Here is a 21,159-nt window from a genome sequence, read left to right on the forward strand (position 1 = left end):
TGAAACAAGGCAATAACGGTACAGTTACATATATGTTTCGGTATTTGCCAAAGGACTATGACATGTGCCAAATGATTGCAGTCAGAAAGTGCCACAGTTCATTGTTGTTTGCGTAGTTCACTCTTCACTCTTGGCTTGGATTTCCTCGGTCCATATAGAGAAAGTACTTGCATGGCTGTGTTTTAAAACGGTCTACGTCCTCAAGGCGAGTTTCGGTAAAACCTTTCTGCAAATTGCAGAGTGCTTACATAAATTTTCTTCCATCTATAACCTAGCCCAATTAGCCTGCAGTGCAGGCGTTTTCATCGGGCACGCGAATGTTTTTGCTCGCGAAAACGCCATATTGAAACTCTCGAAGAGAGGTTTCGCCCGCTCAAAATGCGCCTGCCTGCACTGCAGGCTATAGCCCAATCGATTTTGAGACGCAAATTTCCCTCCAAGTATAAGCCAAAACCGATTTTGAAACGCAAATTTCCCTCCGTATATAAGGCCCTCCGAAAAAAAGCCCCTCCAAAAATATGCCCCTCAAAAAGGGCCTTTGAAAAATATAAGCCCTGGGGCTTATTTTCGGAATTTTACGGTAATGTTATTATGGTGATTTGCCATGCCTTTATCTTGAGTATCAGTTTTTTAGTTTCTGGTGGCTTAAGTTTAAAAACTGTGGGAACAGCATCAGCTTTTATCATTGGTTACATCTTTAAGCCTAAAAACTGAGTTATCGCTGTTTGTGCTCCACGGCAGTCTTAAGTGAAATGAGGGCTACAAAGTCCAGTTGTCGCAGGCTCAGTGCGTTCGGATCGAGTGATTTTCAAGGCGTTCGTCCAAAGTCTGGCACATCGGCGATCTCCAGGCCGCTTATACAGGCTTACTTCGTTTTTGCGAGTGTTAGAACATCTTCACGAAATATCAACCATAAAATCCTTTGTTGACTGTTCAAAACAGACCGGAAACATAGAAGCCACGTTGTGAAGTCTTGCGACCAGGATCTTCTTTGAACTCATTTCCGGTTTCCAGCTGTAGCACAAAATTTGACTTGCATGACGAAAAACGTTCCTGGTTTTCTGGCAAATACAGAAGGACTGGACATTTCATTTTCCCAAAATCTTTTAATAAGGCCATAAGCTATCTTTTCGTAAAATCTGCCGTTTTGGGTATAGAGTATCCCTTTAAAGGGTTATCTAAACCAGTTGGTCGTTGGCTACAACAGAATGCAGCATACGATCTGTTTTCAAGTCCGAAACAACACTTAGATCACACTAAGTGCGATGCTGTTGATCCACAAAAACAAGATGGAGCAAGGTAAAAGAATCCTTGCGAATACGGGAAAGTATACATCGACGAAACGGCAAGATGCATGCATAAACGGATTAACGAGCACGATAGGAATATACGGCTTTCTCGAATTCAAACCTCAGCCGTTTCTCAACAGCCAATAAGACCTGTCATTATTCGCTTTAGGACGAGGTTAAGAATATTGGCCGAGACCCTCACTACAGTTGTATTCTCCTAGAGTTAAAGAGGCTATTCGCATAATATTCACCCTAACAACATCAACAGGGACAGTGAAATCGAGATTCTCCAAGCGTGGATGCCGACGATGAGGTAACACAGCAGGCGATCGCTACCACATCGGACCGGGAAGGGAATAGTTCCTCCTCTAATAATGCTAACAACGCTTTGGATCGAAACCCACCATTCATTAGCGAGGTTCGTGATTCACGAATCGCTAACAACCAAGGTGGTACAAATAGTCCTTCTCAGTAAACCAACACTATCGTCTGATGAAAGTCGAAGACCTGCAGTACGCGTTGGAAACGTCGCGATCAATATCTACGTGACAATCGTGAGACAAACGATTAACGGAGCCCTTTATAGTTTGAGTTCAATCAGTTACTAAGTTAAATGCTAAGAAGAATATAAATTGCTCACAGCGCTTTTAAGGCTTCACTCAATTAAAGTAGAATATAACTTTTAAATTTTTCAAGCTTACACGGAACCATATGTCTTATCTCAATCTCCAGTAACAAGTCCGGCCTATTTTGGATCGCAAATTGGAGCTCCTATTTTTTTAATTTTTTTCCCTAAAAATTGGTTGACAAAAGGCAAGAAACCTATCTAATAACACCGTAGAGTGAGGTGATTACCCGCGGGTACACCTCAAAGTAACTATTGTAAGTCACGTGACGTAGGTTACAATAAGTTGCGAAGACTGCGTATCTTTTAACGGTGATTAAAATGTGTTTTTTTTTTCACGCAGTGTTATACTGAGGATTTTGGCGTTACAGCACCAATAGCAGTTAACTATGATTTAGAAGTATCATTTATTTATAGTTTAGCCTGGATTATTCCTCAGACCGTCTTGGCTGATTCTCTTCCGCCTTCGTTCACAGACAAAACCAGAGCTGTACTTATCTGAGATAAGGCCAAAGGAGACTGTTAGATTAAAGGTATGATAAAAGAATAACTTCAAATCACCTCAGAGCCCAGCGTGGCCGATATAATTTAGACACAAGTTGTGTGAGTAGCATGGTAGGTATGTTTTACATCTTCATTGGGGTAGGAATTTCATTAAGGAGGGCAGAAATAATACATTAACGTCGATTATTATTCATTCAAAATATTTCTCCGTTTCTGATTGGCTAAAGGCACACGCATAATTCACCATAACCGGGGACTGTTGACCAAATTTGGAAGAATTTTGCGATTAATCAACCGATGACGTCAAAAGTGCATCACAGTTGCAGGTTAATGCACCGTTAATCAAGAAGACCTGGGGACGAGGTTGAGTTGTTTTGGTTGTGAAAAGAAAAATGGCCGACCAGTCGGCGGAACATTGTACTCGTTTCACGACGAACTATTGTCTAAAAACATAGCAAGAAGACAACTCGACGGACAACATCTGCCATTTGGAGTATATTTGCAGACCTGAAAAGTCCCATGAATGAAATGCGGAGGAATCTCATTAAGATACGGAAATTTGCGATTTCTATGCGGTTTAATCCGTTGCACAGGTTTACCAGTTATTACTAGGTCAATGAATGGCTCGCTTTTTGATTGGTTGACTAAAATCTAAGAAAAGTATTCACTGGTTGCGTCATAGTATTGGCTGCGAGAACCTGGCAGATGTCATAATGATACCGTGCGGGCCTGGCCCCGATAGAACTTTAGCAAATAAGGCGACCTTAACACGTGTTCAATACGCAGGACAAATAGAACCCAAATACAAACTATTCCATGGCGTCAGAAGCGGTATAGCTCAAGAAAACAAGCAATGGATTTACAAGAAACATTTCAAGACAGGATACAGATACCTTTCAAGTCAATTAAGCTTTATAAAGCCCGAATTCAACTCAAATGATCCGCTCGTTGACGCCAAATCTGCATATATAGTACTCGTAAGGTTCAAACATAAGCCCAGCGATATCAACAAACACCTGCAGCTTCGATTCGCCATTCAATTCGGTTTCGTATATAATTTCAAAATTATAAGATGGTATTCGACTACGAACACGCTTCAGACTCCAGGATCTGGTTTTGCCTCTTTGCGAGCAAAATTGGCCAAGGTTTATTCTTCAAGAGATGAACTGCTTGCACTACCACAAACTAGCAGCGCCGACATGCTTTAAGTTGTTTTCAGTTCTCTGGAGGGATATTCATCGGCCAACTCTGTACAAGATTCAAGACTTTTCATTTCTCCATCAGCGATGGCTCCCTGCAAGGTTTGTTCTACAGTAATATCAGATTTGAAAAACCTTGAGCATCGATTTCATGATTTTCGCCATCTAGTTTTATCGAAGATAAATATGCGAGCAGGTTTCCCACTTGAGGAGAACGATCAGACCGAAAGGGAAGGTGATGCAAAGCTCATTAACACCCGTAAACAAGAGAATGAGGGCTTTTGCAATGAAGTTAAAATGCTAAAAGAGTTGCTACTCGATGAAACGGCTAAACGGGTAAAAGTTTCTGACGAACGTGACTTGTATAGAACTGCCCTTTAAGTTCTAAAGAATCGGGTAGTCAGAATCGTCATCAACTGGACGTAAACTCTTTTGAAACAGTGAAACCCCGAAGACCAAACAGAAATGCTCGAACAGGCCAAAAGATCTCAGTTAATTCCACTAATCCTTTCGTATCGCTCGATCACGAGGATAATATTTCCCACTAAAATGCTGATCGGCACCCTGATAGGGCACAAAACAACTTTACAACTGTGCTAGTTGGCGACTACATGATCAAGCAAATACACGGATGGAATTTGGGCAAGAAAGTGGTTCACCGTGAATTTTGCAATCAGAACAACCGGCAACTTGTCCAGCATCAGAACATTACGTCTAATGACCTAAATAAGAGTGGACTTCTGTAAAATGATAAAGTTAATAATGTTCTTTTCAACAATTTAGTTGATTGCTTACATACTTATCACTGACCTGTTATTGATACATACGTTTTGCCGTCTGGATCGCCTAATGACCACAGACTTAAATCACCTTGTAAAATAATGAATGGTCTACTCTATATAAACTGCGAGGTTTTAAAATGGCAGCACTAAATGTTCTAAGTTTGTTGTTGTATATAGACAAAAACGGGCTCATACTTCAGCATGGGGTACTTCATATTTTAGCCCTTGACAAAACTAGGCTTGATCTGAGTATTCCAAATGAGCTTGTGAATGTCGTTGATTACATTATCCGTTCGGATCGGGAGTCACGTGACCTTGAATTTTGCATAATTAGCATAAATTGGCAATATATTAAAATGCGGCTTTTAGCAAGTAAGGCTGTAGATTCTGCATAAGATAGAGCAGGCATAGATAAGATATAATGTCTGTAAAGTATTTTGTCACTTTTAAGGATAAATAGTCACGTGGCAGTGACGTCGCTTCCGGTGACGGTGAAAAAACTCAATTTTTGTCTATATTTTTACTTTTTCCCCTTTTTTCTTTTATGTGATTCAAAAATACAATTCAGAGTATTTTTACCATAAAAAGATATAGCAATTAGCATTATTCTAAATGTATGTTCAAATAAGAATTAAACTGGGTACCCTGTGTTCTTAGCATGATAAATGTTTCTCATGGGTAGGTGATATGTTGAAAATGTTACACCCACACTCAAGAGACCAGCCATGACCAACTGGGGATGGAATGTCGTTGTTTCGTAGAGAATTTTTCCATATCGCCGCTTAATAGTTGGCTCGCCGGCAATGCTTGTACAAGCTGTCTTGGCATGGAGGCAGCTGATGGGATTCCGCTTCACCTGAATGAATATATGAATATATATCATAGGTACGGGGCGGGAAAACATTTACATTTACATTTATCGCTAAATTTATTTCTTTGTTATTGTGATCTAATTTCTTAATATTATGCAGAGAGCTAGGTGTCTCCGATTAACGAACTTCATATGACACTTTAATAAAGTTTATTATTATTATAATTACTATTATTATTATTATTACTATTATTATTATTACCTTTCTTGCACAGAAGACCGAATATCTGCATTGATTCACGTCTGAGATACCGTTCTTTGAGCCATACATATCTCAGACAAATGCCTCTAACCGCATCAGAAGATCTTCAGACATCAACCAGTTTTCTCCAAGTTGCTGGGACCTGCGTTGGTATTCCTTTTTCCTCTGTAACCTCTTCAGGGGCTTCACTTTCCCAATCCCTGCAAAGGCACTCACTGCATCACAACCCGTAAATGCGTGCAAACCTGGTAGTGCTTTGCACGCATCCTGGCCAATGTCGTGGGCTATTTTTCCAATGTCGACATACCGAGCGTTCAGTTGAGAAACACAACGCTGATAAATCGGTACATCAATGGAAAATGAAAACGCTAGGCACAGGATTCTAACGTCTGTGTCTTCCGAGGATACAATGATTGTCCCATATCGCTGCTCATTTGCTGCATGTTGCACATGCAGGAGAAGTCCTGTATCAGCTTCCTCTTGTTCGGATCTTAGCTCTTCTTCTTCTCTACTCTCTCGGCAGTGATCTTGTAGCATCGGTTTCCACATGTTACATACAGCTCCTTGTCTTCCAGCACAGGATTCTAACGTCTGTGTCTTCCGAGGATACAATGATTGTCCCATATCGCTGCTCATTTGCTGCATGTTGCACATGCAGGGGAAGTGCTGTACCAGCCTCCTCTTGTTCGGATCTTAGCTCTTCTTCTTCCTCTACTCCCTCGGCAGCGATCTTGTAGCATCGGTTTCCACATGTTACATACAGCTCCTTGTCTTCCAGTCTCTTGCGATCCGGTGTTTTTGCCAGTGTTCCACAACAAATCTGATAAGACTTGTTTTGTTGTTACCATTGCGTAAAAAATTCTTGAATTGCTTGACCTTCTGGCCAGCCGCAAGGTTCTTGAAAGTTATTGCATCACTTTCACCTTTGAGTTCTCTTTCTGCTGATTTCATGGAAATGTCTCTGTACACGTCAAATACGACATCCACTCTATCGCTACCCTCCGGCTCACGCAACACTCTAGATAAAATATTGTCTGCGATCTCACCAAATGTGAGATAATCTACCTCCAGCTTTTGGACCAGAGCCATCCCATCTATTAGGTAAGCTGAAGGCCTTGTTACTTCTACCGTTGGCTGTATCAATTTCTCTAATTCTTTGCCAAGTTGTGCCGTATTGGTCTTGCGGGGAAAGCCATTGTTGTAGGCCAGGGAAGCAGGAAGAAGGCCTAATGGGTGCTTTAACACATCTTGCATTTGCAGATTGCGGCTTTCAGCAATTATGATCCGCGCAAACAAATTTCGATCAGCGCGCAGAACAGTTTCTGTGTCTTTGCCCTTTGCCACTGTCCTGGTTTTCGATAAAGCACTGAAGGTTTTCAGCTTTTGCTTCTTCAATTTGTCATTGAACCTTACCGTTTGGGGCTGTGATTCGAGACGGGTCTTCTTGAAATCAGCGTAGGCTGCCTCTCCAACTTTATAGGCGGTCGCAAGGTCCTCTGCTATAGCAGTAGTGGCAACAGCTCCTGTTGAGATGCTGGACAGTTGCATATGACCTGCAAATGGATCTGTCCAGTTCTTGATTAAATCAACCATTGCGGCAACATCTTTCTCATCTTGGGCAATGCGAGACGAGTGATGGTCAGCATGGCTGTGCTTCCCTTTGGCATAGCCAACCATTTCGCGCAAACTGCGCAGGAACAAAGTTCTGAGTTCTGCTGTCAAGTAGTACCTTTATACGGCTCCAGGTTTCAAACTAAAGCCCTTAGTACCCCCAGGTGTTTGGGTATCTCTATTTACGGTTTCTTCAAGAGTCTGGTCAACGGGAATTCTTCCAAATGTATTGTCGTTGCTCAGCTGAACTGAAAATCCACCATTTCTCATGAACTCGTGTACCTCATGGTGCTCATCTGGTAGACTTGTCATATCGCTATAGTAAGTTGACATGTATCTTGCGTAGTTAATAGCATCGTAGGAAAAGCACCATGGGAGCATCTGGCGGACACAGGAGAGATGGAGTTCCCAATTCCCTTCTCTAGAAGCACAGATCATGTGAAGTAGTAGCTCGATTATGTCTATATAGGACATCCAGAATTCTGAAAGGGGGCCATTGGTATTCCGAAGATGAAGAGTGTATTCAGCAAAAAGGTCAGAAAAACGCTGGAAAACTCGGCTCTTGAAAACCTCATCGTGTCTTTCTTTAGACAGTACATCAGCTAGGGTACCAAAATCATCAAGACATGTTTGTACTTGACGACTGTCCGCTGGGTGTGACTCGTCAAGCCAAGGATAAAATCCTTCCAATGCCACCCTCATGAATGCTTCGTAAGCCAGTTGGTGCACACGAACAGCCCTGTTATAGTTTCTGCCCTCCAGAACTGCAAACACGGATCCCTGAGCCACTACCCCAGCTTCAATGAATAAGTCCTTTAGACCAGCATGCAGAAACCTTTTACCGATGATGGAGATCAATGTACCAAGGGTATGAAAAGTTCCAAGACGTAGAACTATGGGCTTGAACTTCTCATACTCCTTGCACTTCACCTCAAACGCCTTGGCATAGATGGCCTGATCGAAAACACATATGATGCTTGTGAGATGGAGCGAGCGCATGATAGTGAGTGATCGGTTGAGGGCTTCGTTGACGGTGGAAACATCAGTGGCTGGTGCATTAATGGTCGGCAAATAGCCTGCATTATTGGGAATGATGGCGTCTTTGTCGTGAACCATGATGTTAAACCCAGTCCAGCTGCTGACCTTTTGTTGGTGGGCTGCATAATGTAGACGAGCAAGGATGAACAGCAGATTCTTCTTTGTAAATTCTTTAAGAATTGTTTCGCCATCAACCTCCCTCACTTTTCTTGGTGGGGGCCCAACTCGCCTGCCGACATTGTAGATGGGGAGAGGCTCTTCTGGGACAGAGAATGATCTTTTCTTTGTCTTGTCCACCTTGGGGACCACTATTTTCTGATTAGGGCCGTAAGTAACAGGCTGAACGGCGATACCATTAACACGATGCGATGTCCCACCTCCGGACAGGGTTCCTTCGAGCCTATCAATATTGTCAAAGGCGAGGACAGTATTTGTACCTGGGTATATGTTGCTTGGGAGAGGGACGCCATCTTCAGGTGTCATGGCAAGTTTTTGTAGGCACAGGGCTGTATCAACCTCTTCGAGTTGAGAATATGATATACCGTGCCCAAGACGGTTTAGAATTTGTATAAGCTCAACATTACCTGAAATAGATTGAAAGTTTAATCCTGAATAAATTGCAGCCACTTGTAAAAACATTTATAATAAATTTTATAATAATGAAATACCTGTTAGCGATTTGACTGCCGAGGGTAACAGAATGTGTTTTGTAGGCTTGTATCGATCACGGGTTATACCAAACATAAGGTCTTGACCAACAGAACTGCTAAGCCAGGACAAGCGTTCACAGAGCTCTTGATCATCGCCACCCAGAACCTACCGAAGAAAGGTTGTCAATAGAGTTGGAGCATCCTTGTTTTCCCGGGTGATATTGGAGGGATCTGGGAGCCACTCTTGTTTAGCGCAGTGTTGCTTTACAGACTGCCTAATCTCACTAGCTACATCTTTTAAACTTTCGCCAATGTGTGAACGAGAGGCCCTTAAAACGTTTACTTCCTTTTGAAGGCTATGGTTTGATAAGACTAGCTGATCCCGTGTGAGGCTATCTGGGTAGACGATAACTTTGTTAGATTCATTTTGAATCAAGTGTAAGGAATCTCAAATTCAACACTAAGTTTTCTTCTTAAGTGAGTTATTGCTGATGGCTTGATTTCTATTACCCCAGATTCCAACATTCACCCTCTAAGCATATTGTGCAAGCTCTATTATATTATTGCCCTGAAATAATTCATTCCTTATATAATCGCATAATCTAGAAAATGCGTTGAATTCCGCCTCAGTATAACTATCAGGAAGTTCTTCAGTATCTGTTGTATTCACAGATTTGCTGTTTGTCCTTGTATAATTCTTGTAGCAGGAATGGTGCCAGTGAGCTTCCGCTGCAAACAGCTCTCGGCTTGCCAGGGCCAGGATTCCCTTGTCATACTTTATTTCTGCAGCTTTTCTCACTGTGTTATCGACTCTGAGTTGTCTGGCTTGTGTTAAGCCCTCCCTTGATTTTGAACCTTTAACAAGCTTCTCTTTCTTTTCACGAAAGATGCACTGTTTCTCGTACACCCGGGGGCTGGAAGTACTTGGCTTTCCTTAAATAAATTGATGTTTTGATAATTTTATTAAGAATTTTACTTTTCAAAGCAGAATACAAACAAGATATTGATGTAGAAAACTATAACTATACCTAAAATTCTGCAATACTTTTTTTTTTTGCGAAACTTTTCTTTCCATACACAACTACTCTATGATTGTCTTATTTCTTTAAGATTCTTTCTTTTTATTTAGCCGAACAAGCATCGTACCTTGTCTTATAGATGATCTCCTCTCTAGATGACTCGTCTCCATCTCCACCTCCTTCTCTTTTTCATCATTCTTACTCTTTTTTATTCGATCTAAGTCATGTTTGTGTGTAAACGTGCTTCGACATTTGCAATGGTAAAATACTCCATTCGGGATTTGGTCATCGGCGACCTGTACACTAAGAATGCCTTCGTGATCTCGGATTTGACCAGCTTTTTGCAACGTTTTCCATGAGTCAAGAGAATTTGGACTGATTAACGTTGTGTTTTCATCAGCACAATGTATTATGCAATAAGGCTCAATTCTTTGTCTTTTACGAGGTATGCTTGAATCTATATTTGTTCACATCTTTGAGGACTGTAATTACCACAAAAACAAGATGGCTTCCTTGTACATTTGTGCCCAGTCTTTTGCAAGAGTAACGCCACAGGGTCACCATGCCAGTGAAAAATCGCTCGATGATAAATCATGCATCTGAAATAACACTACTTATATTATCTTTTACTGCTTTTCATATGTTATAAAATGTACTTTTGAATCACTTAACAGGAAGAAGCGACCGCGACCGGAAGTGACGTCACTGTCACGTGACTATTTATTCTTAAAGGGACAAAATACATTACAGACATTATATCTTATCTATGCCTGCTTTATTTTATGCAGAATCTACAGAATTACTTGCTACAGCCGCGTTTAAGTATATTATCAATTTATGCTAATTGAGCAAAATTCAAGGTCACGTGACTCCTTTAAGCTACTCTTACAACATTTCCATCATATACTTTTTGAAATCTACACACGATAAGCTTTAGTTTGATATATGGTGGCCTTCGTCCCCCCAAGTGGTAACGATCCGCCATATTTGGCCACTTGGCCCATGGACTATGCGTTGTAAAGAAACCACTACAGTTCTGCGGTTTCTTAGTTTTCGCGTATCGAACACCTATACAGCGCCATTAACAATTAACACAATTCACGGGAGGGTCCACTGAAGCTCACTGACAAGAGACGTTCTCCGAAGCGCAACAATGTTTCTAGACGGTTTGCATTAGCACGCCCCAATTCGAACAAAGGAGGTTAGAAACAAAGGAGTCAGTCTCCCCCGGGTAAATGGTGAGATTAAGCAATAAATGAGGGAGCGAGACCGTCTCAAGCGTATAGCTACAATAAAGAGAACAGAAGATAATTGGACTCTATATAAATCCTCTTGAAATGTTGTTAACATTGCTTTGCGACAAGAAGAATCGAATTATTAGGCTAATCAACTTGACAATGAATGTGGCGATCCAAAGCAAGCATGGAGAATCGTCAATTATAATATTCTCGGGCGAGATGATCAACAGCATGATACTATTGGTGAAATTAAGTTATAAAACCACGTAGTTCCATCCCCGGAAGATATTGCTAACCAGTTTTCGAATATTTTACTAATATTGGCCAGTCACTTGCTGAAAAACTCAATTATCCAGGCTGCGATCACGATAAGTTTATTCCCAGGTCAGATAGTTCTTTTCATTTTAAGACTGTTAATGTTTTTGAATTCTGTAAGCTTCTCAGTTCTTTGTCGCTATCGAAAGCCATGGGAATAGAGAAAATTTCAGCAAAATTAACCGCCCCAGCGATTGATTGGCCTTTAATGGTAATAACTAACAATTTAATTACCTCAAGAATAATGCCTTGTGAATGGAAGATAGCTAGTGTTACGCCCTTCACAAGAAGGGTCTACGAAACATGCCTGACAACTACAGACCAATTTTTTCCCATAATCAGCAAAATTTATGAAAAGATTTTATATGAACAACTAACGGAATACTTAGAAAATGAAACTATTTTGACTGACCACCAGTTTGGTTTCAGACGGTTTCACTCGACTGCGCCGGCTTTGTTAGATTACACAAATGAGTGGTATGTCAACATGGATCATTGCCTTTACAATATGGTTGTTTCCTAGATCTCAAAAAGTGTTTGATATTGTGAACCAACAGATACTTATAAATAAATTCATGGCTTATGGCATCACCGATAGTGCGCTTGACCTGCTGAGTTCTTATTTAACATATCGTAAGCAAAAATGTCAGGTGAATGGTATCTCCTCTCAGCTAAGGAAGATACATCACGGGGTTCCGCAGGAGTCGATCCTCGGACTTATCCTATTAATATATATAAATGATTTACCTAAATGTTTGGAATATGCCACACCTAGGCTTTTTGCAGACGACACGAGCATAACAGTCGCAGGAAAATTAGTTAATGAAATACAAGTGACGTTAAACCATGATGTAGTTAACACGAAAAACTGGCTGGCAGCTAATAAGCTTAAACTTAACATAGCCAAAACTGAATATATGCTTATTGGTCCCAAACCAGTAATCAATACTCTTCCAGAACTACCACACATTTTCATTGAGAATGATCATGTTGAACGAGTTCACAAGATCAAAATTCTTTATTTACATATCGATGAATCTCTTACATGGGAAAGACATCGATGAAAAAACCAGAAAAAGCTCATGTGCAATCAGTGCATTCAGAAGATGAAAGGATTTTGCAGATCGCGAAACATTAGTATCTGTATATAATGCGCTGGCTCAACCTCACTTTGACTATTGCTTCGAAGTTTGGGATTCACTTGGGTATGGCCTTGCCCGGAGATTGCAGAGGCTTCAGAATAGATATGCAAGAGTGATTATGAACTGCAGAAAGGAGACTGGTCAATCAGAAATTGCCATGCAAGCTCTAGGTTGGATCTCTCTTGCTAAACGAAAGGCCAAAAACAAAGCTAAAGTAATGTTTAAAATTCTTCATGGCTTGACACGAGCCAGACTATTAAATACCTTTACAGAAGCCCACGCAATCAATAGTAATGATAATCTTAGAATTTCAACAAAAGAGGTTGCCCTTCCTCTACACAAAAGAGATTCCTACAAAAACAGTCCAAGTTGCAATAGAGCTAAGATATGGAATGATTTACCAGAGGAGATCCGAAGTTGTGAGACCCTTGCGTCATTTACAGCTAAAATGAAATCGCATAGGCCTTAATTAGAACCTTAATGGATAATACGTCTTGTTAGTATTTCTTTTTATTTTTATGGTTAGTATAAAATTTATTTTAGATTCTATCGCTCTCTTTTAGAATACTTAATGTATGGAGTATAAGTTTTACAATATTTGTAGCGTGTACTTTAGATTGTACAATTTCATATTTTGTATTTACTATTTACTAGTTATCGATTCATGCACGCCCCTAATGGAAACCAGCTTTTGTTGTTCTTGTTTTCTTATCTTATCTTATTTCTTAAATGTCAACTATGGACAAGTTTACGGCTCTTTCGATGGACTGGACGACTCCCGGAGACCCACACAAGAGGTTTAAAATTTTCAAACTAAAATGCCACCTCATCTTCGACAACTGCTTAGCAAACAAAGCGGAGGATAAATAGGCGAGATTGCTTTTACTTTAGGCCGGCGATAAAGGCTTAGAAATCTATATAATACAATTACATGGTCAAGTGACGAGGACCAACTCAAACTAGAACCAATATTTGAGAAATTTGAAGCATACACACAACCCCCCAGAGCAATCAAATCCTATCAAGATACCAACTGCGATGCCTGAAACAAAGAGACATGCCCCCAGGAGCATTTCTGACTAGGGCCCGGACACTGGGTGACGACAGCGGCTACGACCATGCATTAAAAGAGGAAACCCTCCGGGACAAGTTGTTGTTTGGAAGGAAGGATGCCATTCCCCACAGGAAACTCTCTTACTTTTCAAACAAGTCTATGACCTAGCCAAGACAGAGGAAAGCACGAAGGCGTAAATGCAAGCAATTGCACAGGCAGGCCATGATGCGAGTAAACACTCTGTGAGAAGAAAAAAGAAGCCAAATACACCTGCAGCTTTAACCGAGCATACGGCATCGGCGCAAATCGACGGAAGGATGACTCGCGACACCAAGTACCACCAACAGACAAGTCCAGGTTCAAATGAAAATCAATGGCTGTTTCAGTAGTGGGAATAAACATAGTTTTGATGATACTTGCCCAGCTGCGCGTGCTAAATGCCAATACTGTGGGAAAACAGGTCATTTTCAGAGAGGGTGCATGAAGAAACCACCAAAACAAGTGAAAGAGATTGTACAAGGTCCAGATTACAGAGACCAGGAAATATACCTGCAAACGATCAGGTAAACGGCGAAAAAGACACGGATTATGATGAAGGCAGCGATGACAACTCTGAACCAATAACAGTAGGCCTTGGTACCATTACGTCTTAGAATGCAGTGCCTAGTACAAGTATTTACCCCGAGAGTCAAGAGTAACGATACCCGCTGCATCCCAATGAAGGTTGATTCTGGAGCAGACACTTGTTTCTTGACTACGGATGACCCACAAAAACTCGGTCTTTGTCTGGACTTCAAGCCCTGCAATGCTGTTCTGAAGAGAGGAGGAAACACCATCTTCAACTTAGGCATTTCCACCTTCAAGATAACCTTTAAAGGCAATTCAGCTTCCGCGAAGTTCAATACTGTCGATATTGCCAGGAGCCCTGCACCCCTCAAGCGCGACCCCAAGAAAAACCAGGTGACTTCGTGATGAGCCTTTCAAAATCCACTGTGTTAGAGGAATACAAGGATTGTTTTGACAAGATCGGCAGATTTCCAGACGACAAATATCACATCCAGCTTATAGACAACCCTGAGGCAGTAGTCAACCCCATCGCGCTCAGTACCGGTTCACAAATTACCACTGTATAAAGCCGAATTGGATAAGATGATCACAGAAGACATCACCACAGACGTGACAGAGCCCACCGATTGGGTTAACTCGATTGTCTGCAATGTCAAAGAAAAATCAGATGGAAAGGAGAAGGTCAGACTGTGCCTAGACCCCATGGACTTGGATAAGAAAATTTGGCGAGAGCATTACTACAGCAGGAGAATTGACGAATCCTCCTCCTGCTTCATGGAAAATAATTTTTCTCCGTAGTGAACACGACGAAAGGCTACTGGCACGTAGAGATTGCATTGACCACGATTCCAGTACGCTATGTACTTTCAATACGCCAGTTGGTCGTTACAGGTTCAGACGCCTACCGTTCGGCATAGTTGTGTCCCAAGACATCTTCCAACGACGATTGGATGACATTTACAGGACTATACCTGATGTCACGGGAATCACAGATGACATCATCGTTTTTGGTTCCACACAAGAAGAGCGTGACGAAGCCTTCCTAAACATGTTAACTGCCACTCGAGTCAACAACTTCAGCCTCAACTCAGGGAAACTATAGTTCAAGCAGCAGAGTGTAGATTTAGAATCTTTTTCCACAGATTTATTTATAAGTACCTTCATTTAGCAAAAGTCAAACGAGATTGAATATTGACTTAACTTGTTATGAAGCTCCAATAATGTCTTGTAAGGTCACGGGAGTTTTTAACCTCAGAAATACTGATGTCTCAGATTTTCGCAGGTCGGAAACTCCATTTTTTACCCAGCAAATTTGTAATTAGATATGTTACTCTCTTGGAGAAGTTCCTGCAGTCCTTGAGTTAAGTGGTCGTAACCAACTAAAGTGTGTGACGTCCACACTGACTGGAAAATCCAATTCCGCTGCCGCTATGTTCGACGCTTCATTTCTTTTAGCCATGACCTTATCCTCAGCAATCCTTCAAACGAATTTACATATCACAGCGTTCGGTCTGTTGAAGCTGCGCGAGGAGGAACCCGATGAGCGATATCAAAATCATTTAATTTGCTGTAACATCCTCGACTCCCAGTGCAGAAAAAATTTTCCGGCAGATTTGCGTTGTTTGTTCGGAGGTTTCGTTCTCTGCTACGACCGGTAATGGAACGATTTTAACGTTGTATTGTTAACAATAGTCTTCAAAGACGTCAAGAGATTTCGTACTTCGATCGCAAAGTATAGATATCTCATCAACTCTCTTTGTCAGCCGCTGGATTTGTTTAGTGGCAGCAATTTTAAAAGAAGTGAAGACGTCAAACTGATCAGACATGAATTATACAGAGTGTTTTTTGCCTGGTGACATTTCGTCATGCATCTTCTGTCTAGTATGCTCCCCGTTCTTAGTTGCAGCTTGCAGCTGCGCTTGCGAAATTTCTTCAGTAATTTTCTTCCATTGGTTCATTATATCGAAAGTTTCTTTTCGTAACGCTTGGTTTTCTTTCCTTAATTTTTCTGTCCCGGTAATAGTTGAAATATTTAATAAAGACCCTATAGCGATCTACAACTTAACACGTCTGAACAGTGCGCTCTCGGCACCAGTAATGCATTCCCTTCACGGCAAGAAATATGGCATTCACCGTCTCGGAAAACCCTCGGTTAATTTTCGAAAACGCGGCATTTTGCTACAATTCTCTCGCGTTTTCCGGTCGTAAAATCCACTCTTTTCCCGTCGTTTTCTGGCCGGTGAATTTGAGTATTCGTTCCATTATCCGATAGTTTTCAGGCTCAGTTAACACCAGGAAAACGCTTGTTTTACTGGTGTTAACCGGACCGTTAACGCACGGCTAATACAAGCAAAACACACGGAAAACATACGGTTAACACATGGGGAACGGATCGTATTCCGTTGTTCACCGCAGTTTTCCAGTGACTTAACATCGCGTTTTTCGGTGTTTTCTGGTGTTTTCAAGTGGCAAAACAAAGAATTCACAGACATTTTCCGTCATTCTGCGTGAGTTTTCTCGCGTTTTCTGGGGTAGCGAACAACTAGAAAATGCCGGGAAACAGCATGTTCCCCAGCGTTCACCCATCGGTTAATGAGATGTTTTCCATCGTTTCAAAACTTTTTTCTCCAGGAAAACGCGCCGTTTTCCGTATCGATTGCGCTTATTTTCGCGCATCTTCTACGTTTCCAGTGTGATCTTACGCTGGAATGTAACTTAGTCCTTTATTCACTGGTGTTTTCGTTCAAAATTTAACATTCGTTGTTGCAGTTTTGTTTTTCCCGGCACCCGCCATAGGTGCTTTAAACGACAAATAAATACTTCGATTCTGTCCCCGATATCCCTCAATGGAAACAAGAAATGAAAAGCTCTCAATGTACTTCTGAACTCTTTTATTATCAGCAACTCAACTCATCGTCTGCAGTACAGAATGCCTCTAATTGATTATGACCACTCCACAGTAAACTAAAACTACTATTTATAAAAATGCATTCAATCATAGATAAGATATTCACAAAATTCTGTTATCAAATGAATATGGTCAGTACAATTCAGAGCACTCTTGACAATATATCTACTGATAACCAACTGATCCAAATAAGAACAGTCGGGAGATATCGATGCTAACTTATGAAACGAGTAAGGCATGTACAGATTAATTTCAGTTAACATTCCACTTGCCTACAAATTGTTTTCTGTAGTAAAGTTTATATTTATACTCAAAATTCTATTCAATACGAGCACACATTGACTTTAAAAAAATACTGTTTCCAAGCTCAAAATGAAGTTGATCCACTCCTTAGTTTAATAAGTCCATGTGTGCTCGTACTGAGTGGAATTTTGAGTGTATTTCCTTTAAGAATGAGTACTCTCTCGGTTTGCTGGTGAAAATCACCTGGAATATAGTTAATTGGTAATATCCAACTAGTGGTCTATTATCAATGTCACATTCTGATTGGCTGAGCTACTACTAGGCCATATGTTATAGCCCACTAGTAGCGAAAAGCACCGGCTTTGAAAACCAAGACAATGGCGGCTGAACAATGTTTTTGCTAGCTAAACTTGTTTTGTCTCGATATTTTGGACCAACTAGTTGGATTTTACTAAAACAATAAATTATTCCTCTCGCCCTCATGGCCTCTGAGTCAATAGCCCATTCGGGCGTGAGGAATAATAAATTGTTAAATATATGTCGACCAGTGGAACCCCAAATGGCAATAGCACACTGTTAAAGAAATTTCAAGTGCCATATTTGTTCTGAAATAAGTCTTGAAACAAGATTTTTCCCTGATTTACTTTTAAAAATGTATTGAAGCTCCACTGTTATCAAGCATTAAAAAATGAAAAGAACTACAATTTAATGGCCCAGAGCAATGACTCAGGAACTTCATTACGGCCTCTTGTACTTGGAGGACCAACCCTTCTGTTAAAAGATTGCTTTTTTTACTGGTTGGACATACTTCTTCCATAGCGAGAGTCCAAATTGTGAAAAAAACATGGAAACCTCCTCTGATCTCCACTCTAGGGGCCTTGTTCTGAGAACATCAACCTCCTCATCTGACTCATTGGACGAAATCAAGGCTGAATGTAAGGCTTCTAAGACTGGCATCTTCTTCTCATCTTCTGTAACCACTTTTAGTCTTTTCTCAAGTTTCTGGGTGAAATAATATAGAAATCAATTATTTTTGATAGATTTGTTTTTAACTTTCAGAGCATCTGTAGTCAAGAGAAATATTCTCATTGAAAAACCAGTAGTGGTCACTGATCTGTAGCTGTCACATTTAGTGAGGCTTAATTCTTTTCCCTTTAATTAAATTATTCACAAATGCTACCAACTGAGTAATGCCACTGGATTGTGTTCTATCCCTGGAATCCCTTCTTTAAAACAACATGTAATACTGTTTGAATATACATGTGATGTACAGCTAGCTTTATACTTGTGGAGTCAGATGGCTTGTGATTAATTGATCACAAAAGTGTCCCCAGGTGGGTATGAAGGCTGATAATTTACATAATCCAAGTTCAAGAGTTCTGTAAGAAGGTTGAATTGCTTTTTTATATCACTCTGTAATCATTGTTGTGCTGGCCCCATGAATAAATTTTTGACAAGCTTGCAAGCACTGACTTAATAAGTCGCCATTATTGCACGACTGTTTCATGGTTGCATCAGGTAAGTCCAATTTTGGTCGATTGCCACCAAGGAAATACTTTAAGATAAGATAAAGGATGGTAAATTTTCACTCAAACAGTTCAGTGTGGATTTGGGGTTAGATTAATGGTGTTGTCATGTTTTTTTTTTGGCAGCAACTTACAAGGAAACAAGCAAATGCTTGTAGCCTAGTAGTCGCTATTTTGTGATGAATATATTAATTTTGTTGTTATCCCTCGTTGGGCTTCCTTCTCGTTTGACCTCAACTGCAGAAGGGGCTCAAAGAAGAGCTTAGTGGCAAACACTTATACATATCAAGTGAGTCATAACTTTGTTGAAAAATGATACGAGTGAAAAATTTTGGAAACAATTTCAAAAACTGAGCAGAAAGGAACAATAATAATAATTATACTACTTATATAATTTTGTAAAATAATTTTTGGAATTTCTCAAAATCCTTATGCAGCCAAGATCACAAGAGAATGAATCCCACAGGAGGGATCAACAACAAAAAATAAACATTGGTACATCACAAAATAACGTGGGCTACTTGAAATGTTTGCTTGTTTCCTTGTGATTGGCCACCAGAAAATAGGTGACTAATTTCACCCCAGAACCACAATGAACCTTTGGAGTGAAAATTTCTTATCTATTATCTTCTCTTAAAGTATCTTTTTTAGACAGGTACTCAAGCAAAATTTGGACTTACCTAATCTAACCAAGAAACAACAGAACAATAATGGCAACTTAAGTCGGCACACTTCCAAACTCGTCACAAATTTTTTTTCATAGCACCCCACAATGATAAGTTCAGATAAAAAAGGTTCAACCTTCTTACTGAACTCTTGAACTTGGATTCTGTATATTAATATATGGCCCAATAGGCGACTGTGTCCCTTTAATTGCTCTTTTTACCAGCAGCATCGGGTTATCTGTAATATTTAGAACTTGTGAGACTGATCTGCCTCGGTTAGCTTAACTAGCTGCAGGTCAGCCAGGATTGATTGTAAAAATTAATACTTTGTCATATAACAAAATAAATTATCATGTCCAAACTCCTTGCCTCACATACATGCTACATCTGCAAAAACAAACTGCCACAAAAAATTTGTGCCACAAGGTATGGTAAGTTTTAGCCTATCTTCCAGAGCCGGTCATGTTGAAACGCAGACCATGCAGACTGCAGACTGTGCAGACTGGATGTTAAATTTTTTACTTGTATCTTAATTTTCTAGTAAAATGTTCACTATAGTTTCCTGCAGGAGCGAGCACGATGGAGGAAGGTAAGCTGTTTCTTTCTGTAACTGTATTATATTGCCACGATTATTTAATTTTTTTAAGTAGAAGAAGCTTTTCAGTTCAGGTTAAGTGACTTAAAATAAAACCCTTTTCGGCTTCCTACAATGGCTACGAGAGACATTTCCTCAATTTCCTTGATTGTTGATGATTGTCTTTAGTTTCACTCTGTAATTCAAACCGGTGATTTGCCGTCATTTCTTCAAATCCAGTACAGATACCGATGTTATCATTGTTAGCTCGGAAGATTCGGCTAAGACTTTTGTTTATGTATATTTTTTATTCCATTCCCAAGAGTGTCCTTCTTGGCTGGTTTTCACTCGGGGATCGACAATTGTATTTGCTCCAGGCATTCACGCCAATAAGTGGTAGTGGTTAAGTTTGAAACCGACAATCTTGTCCGAGTATCATGGTTCTTGTTTATGCAGTTCCAAAACTAAATAGTTCATTAGTAACAAATGTATTATTTGTACAACTCGAAGATGTGGAGGGGGCTTGAATGCACCGTGTATTTTAGGCATATTTTGTCTCAATTTTCATTGAATATTATCAGTGAGAAGTTAAAGTCGCTGCCCTTCTCCTCTTAATTCTGACGCTTACGGAACCGCCAAATACGAGGAAATCAGAATATTTCTAAGGTAGATATACTGTTGATTTATTTACACATTTTAAAGCAAGGCCCATCTCTCAAACGTCTCGGTTTGATATTCCGAGCTAACAACGACGACATCGGTATCTGTAAGATTTGAAGAAATGGCGGCAAGTCACCGGTTTGAATTACAGAGTGAAACCAAACAAGGCGATCATCAACAATCAACGAAATTGAGGAAATGTCTCTCTCGTAGCCATTGTAGGAAGGGTTTTATTTTAAGTCACTTAACCTGAAAAAACTTCTTCTACTAAAAAAGATTTAAATAATCGTGGCAATATAATACAATTACAGAAAGAATCAGCTTACCTTCCTCCATCATGCTCGCTCCTGCATGAAAGCGGCCCAGCTAAAAGCGCGCGAAACTGCCTTTACATCTTCCGGTAAACATGAGCCCACGATTTTCTCATTTCTTAGCCATGACCCTTGCAGGTACACATCGGTGCACATATGATAGTGA

The 21,159-nt window shown here is 40.4% G+C and overlaps 2 protein-coding genes and 1 long non-coding RNA gene across 3 annotated transcripts in view; 1 reads left to right on the plus strand and 2 right to left on the minus strand.

Moving 5' to 3' along the window:
• LOC140926105 (uncharacterized) overlaps positions 1–21,159 on the plus strand; it is an 81,214-nt gene that overhangs the window by 30,736 nt on the left and 29,319 nt on the right. Inside the window, exon 3 of the mRNA XM_073375901.1 lies at positions 2,391–2,447. Within this exon, the coding sequence (XP_073232002.1) occupies positions 2,391–2,447 (57 nt within the window). The remainder of the gene's footprint in view (positions 1–2,390; positions 2,448–21,159) is intronic.
• Positions 6,226–7,160, minus strand: LOC140928314 (uncharacterized). Its single transcript, XM_073378050.1, has one exon. It carries the CDS (start codon positions 7,147–7,149, stop codon positions 6,226–6,228), a length of 924 nt encoding a protein of 307 aa, XP_073234151.1. The 5' UTR covers positions 7,150–7,160.
• LOC140928476 (uncharacterized) overlaps positions 16,983–21,159 on the minus strand; it is a 5,291-nt gene continuing 1,114 nt past the window's right edge. The window contains exon 2 of the long non-coding RNA XR_012164648.1: positions 16,983–18,259. This is a non-coding gene — a long non-coding RNA (uncharacterized lncRNA). The remainder of the gene's footprint in view (positions 18,260–21,159) is intronic.

This window comes from Porites lutea, chromosome 2 (assembly GCF_958299795.1).
Source record: "Porites lutea chromosome 2, jaPorLute2.1, whole genome shotgun sequence".
NCBI lineage: Eukaryota > Metazoa > Cnidaria > Anthozoa > Scleractinia > Poritidae > Porites > Porites lutea.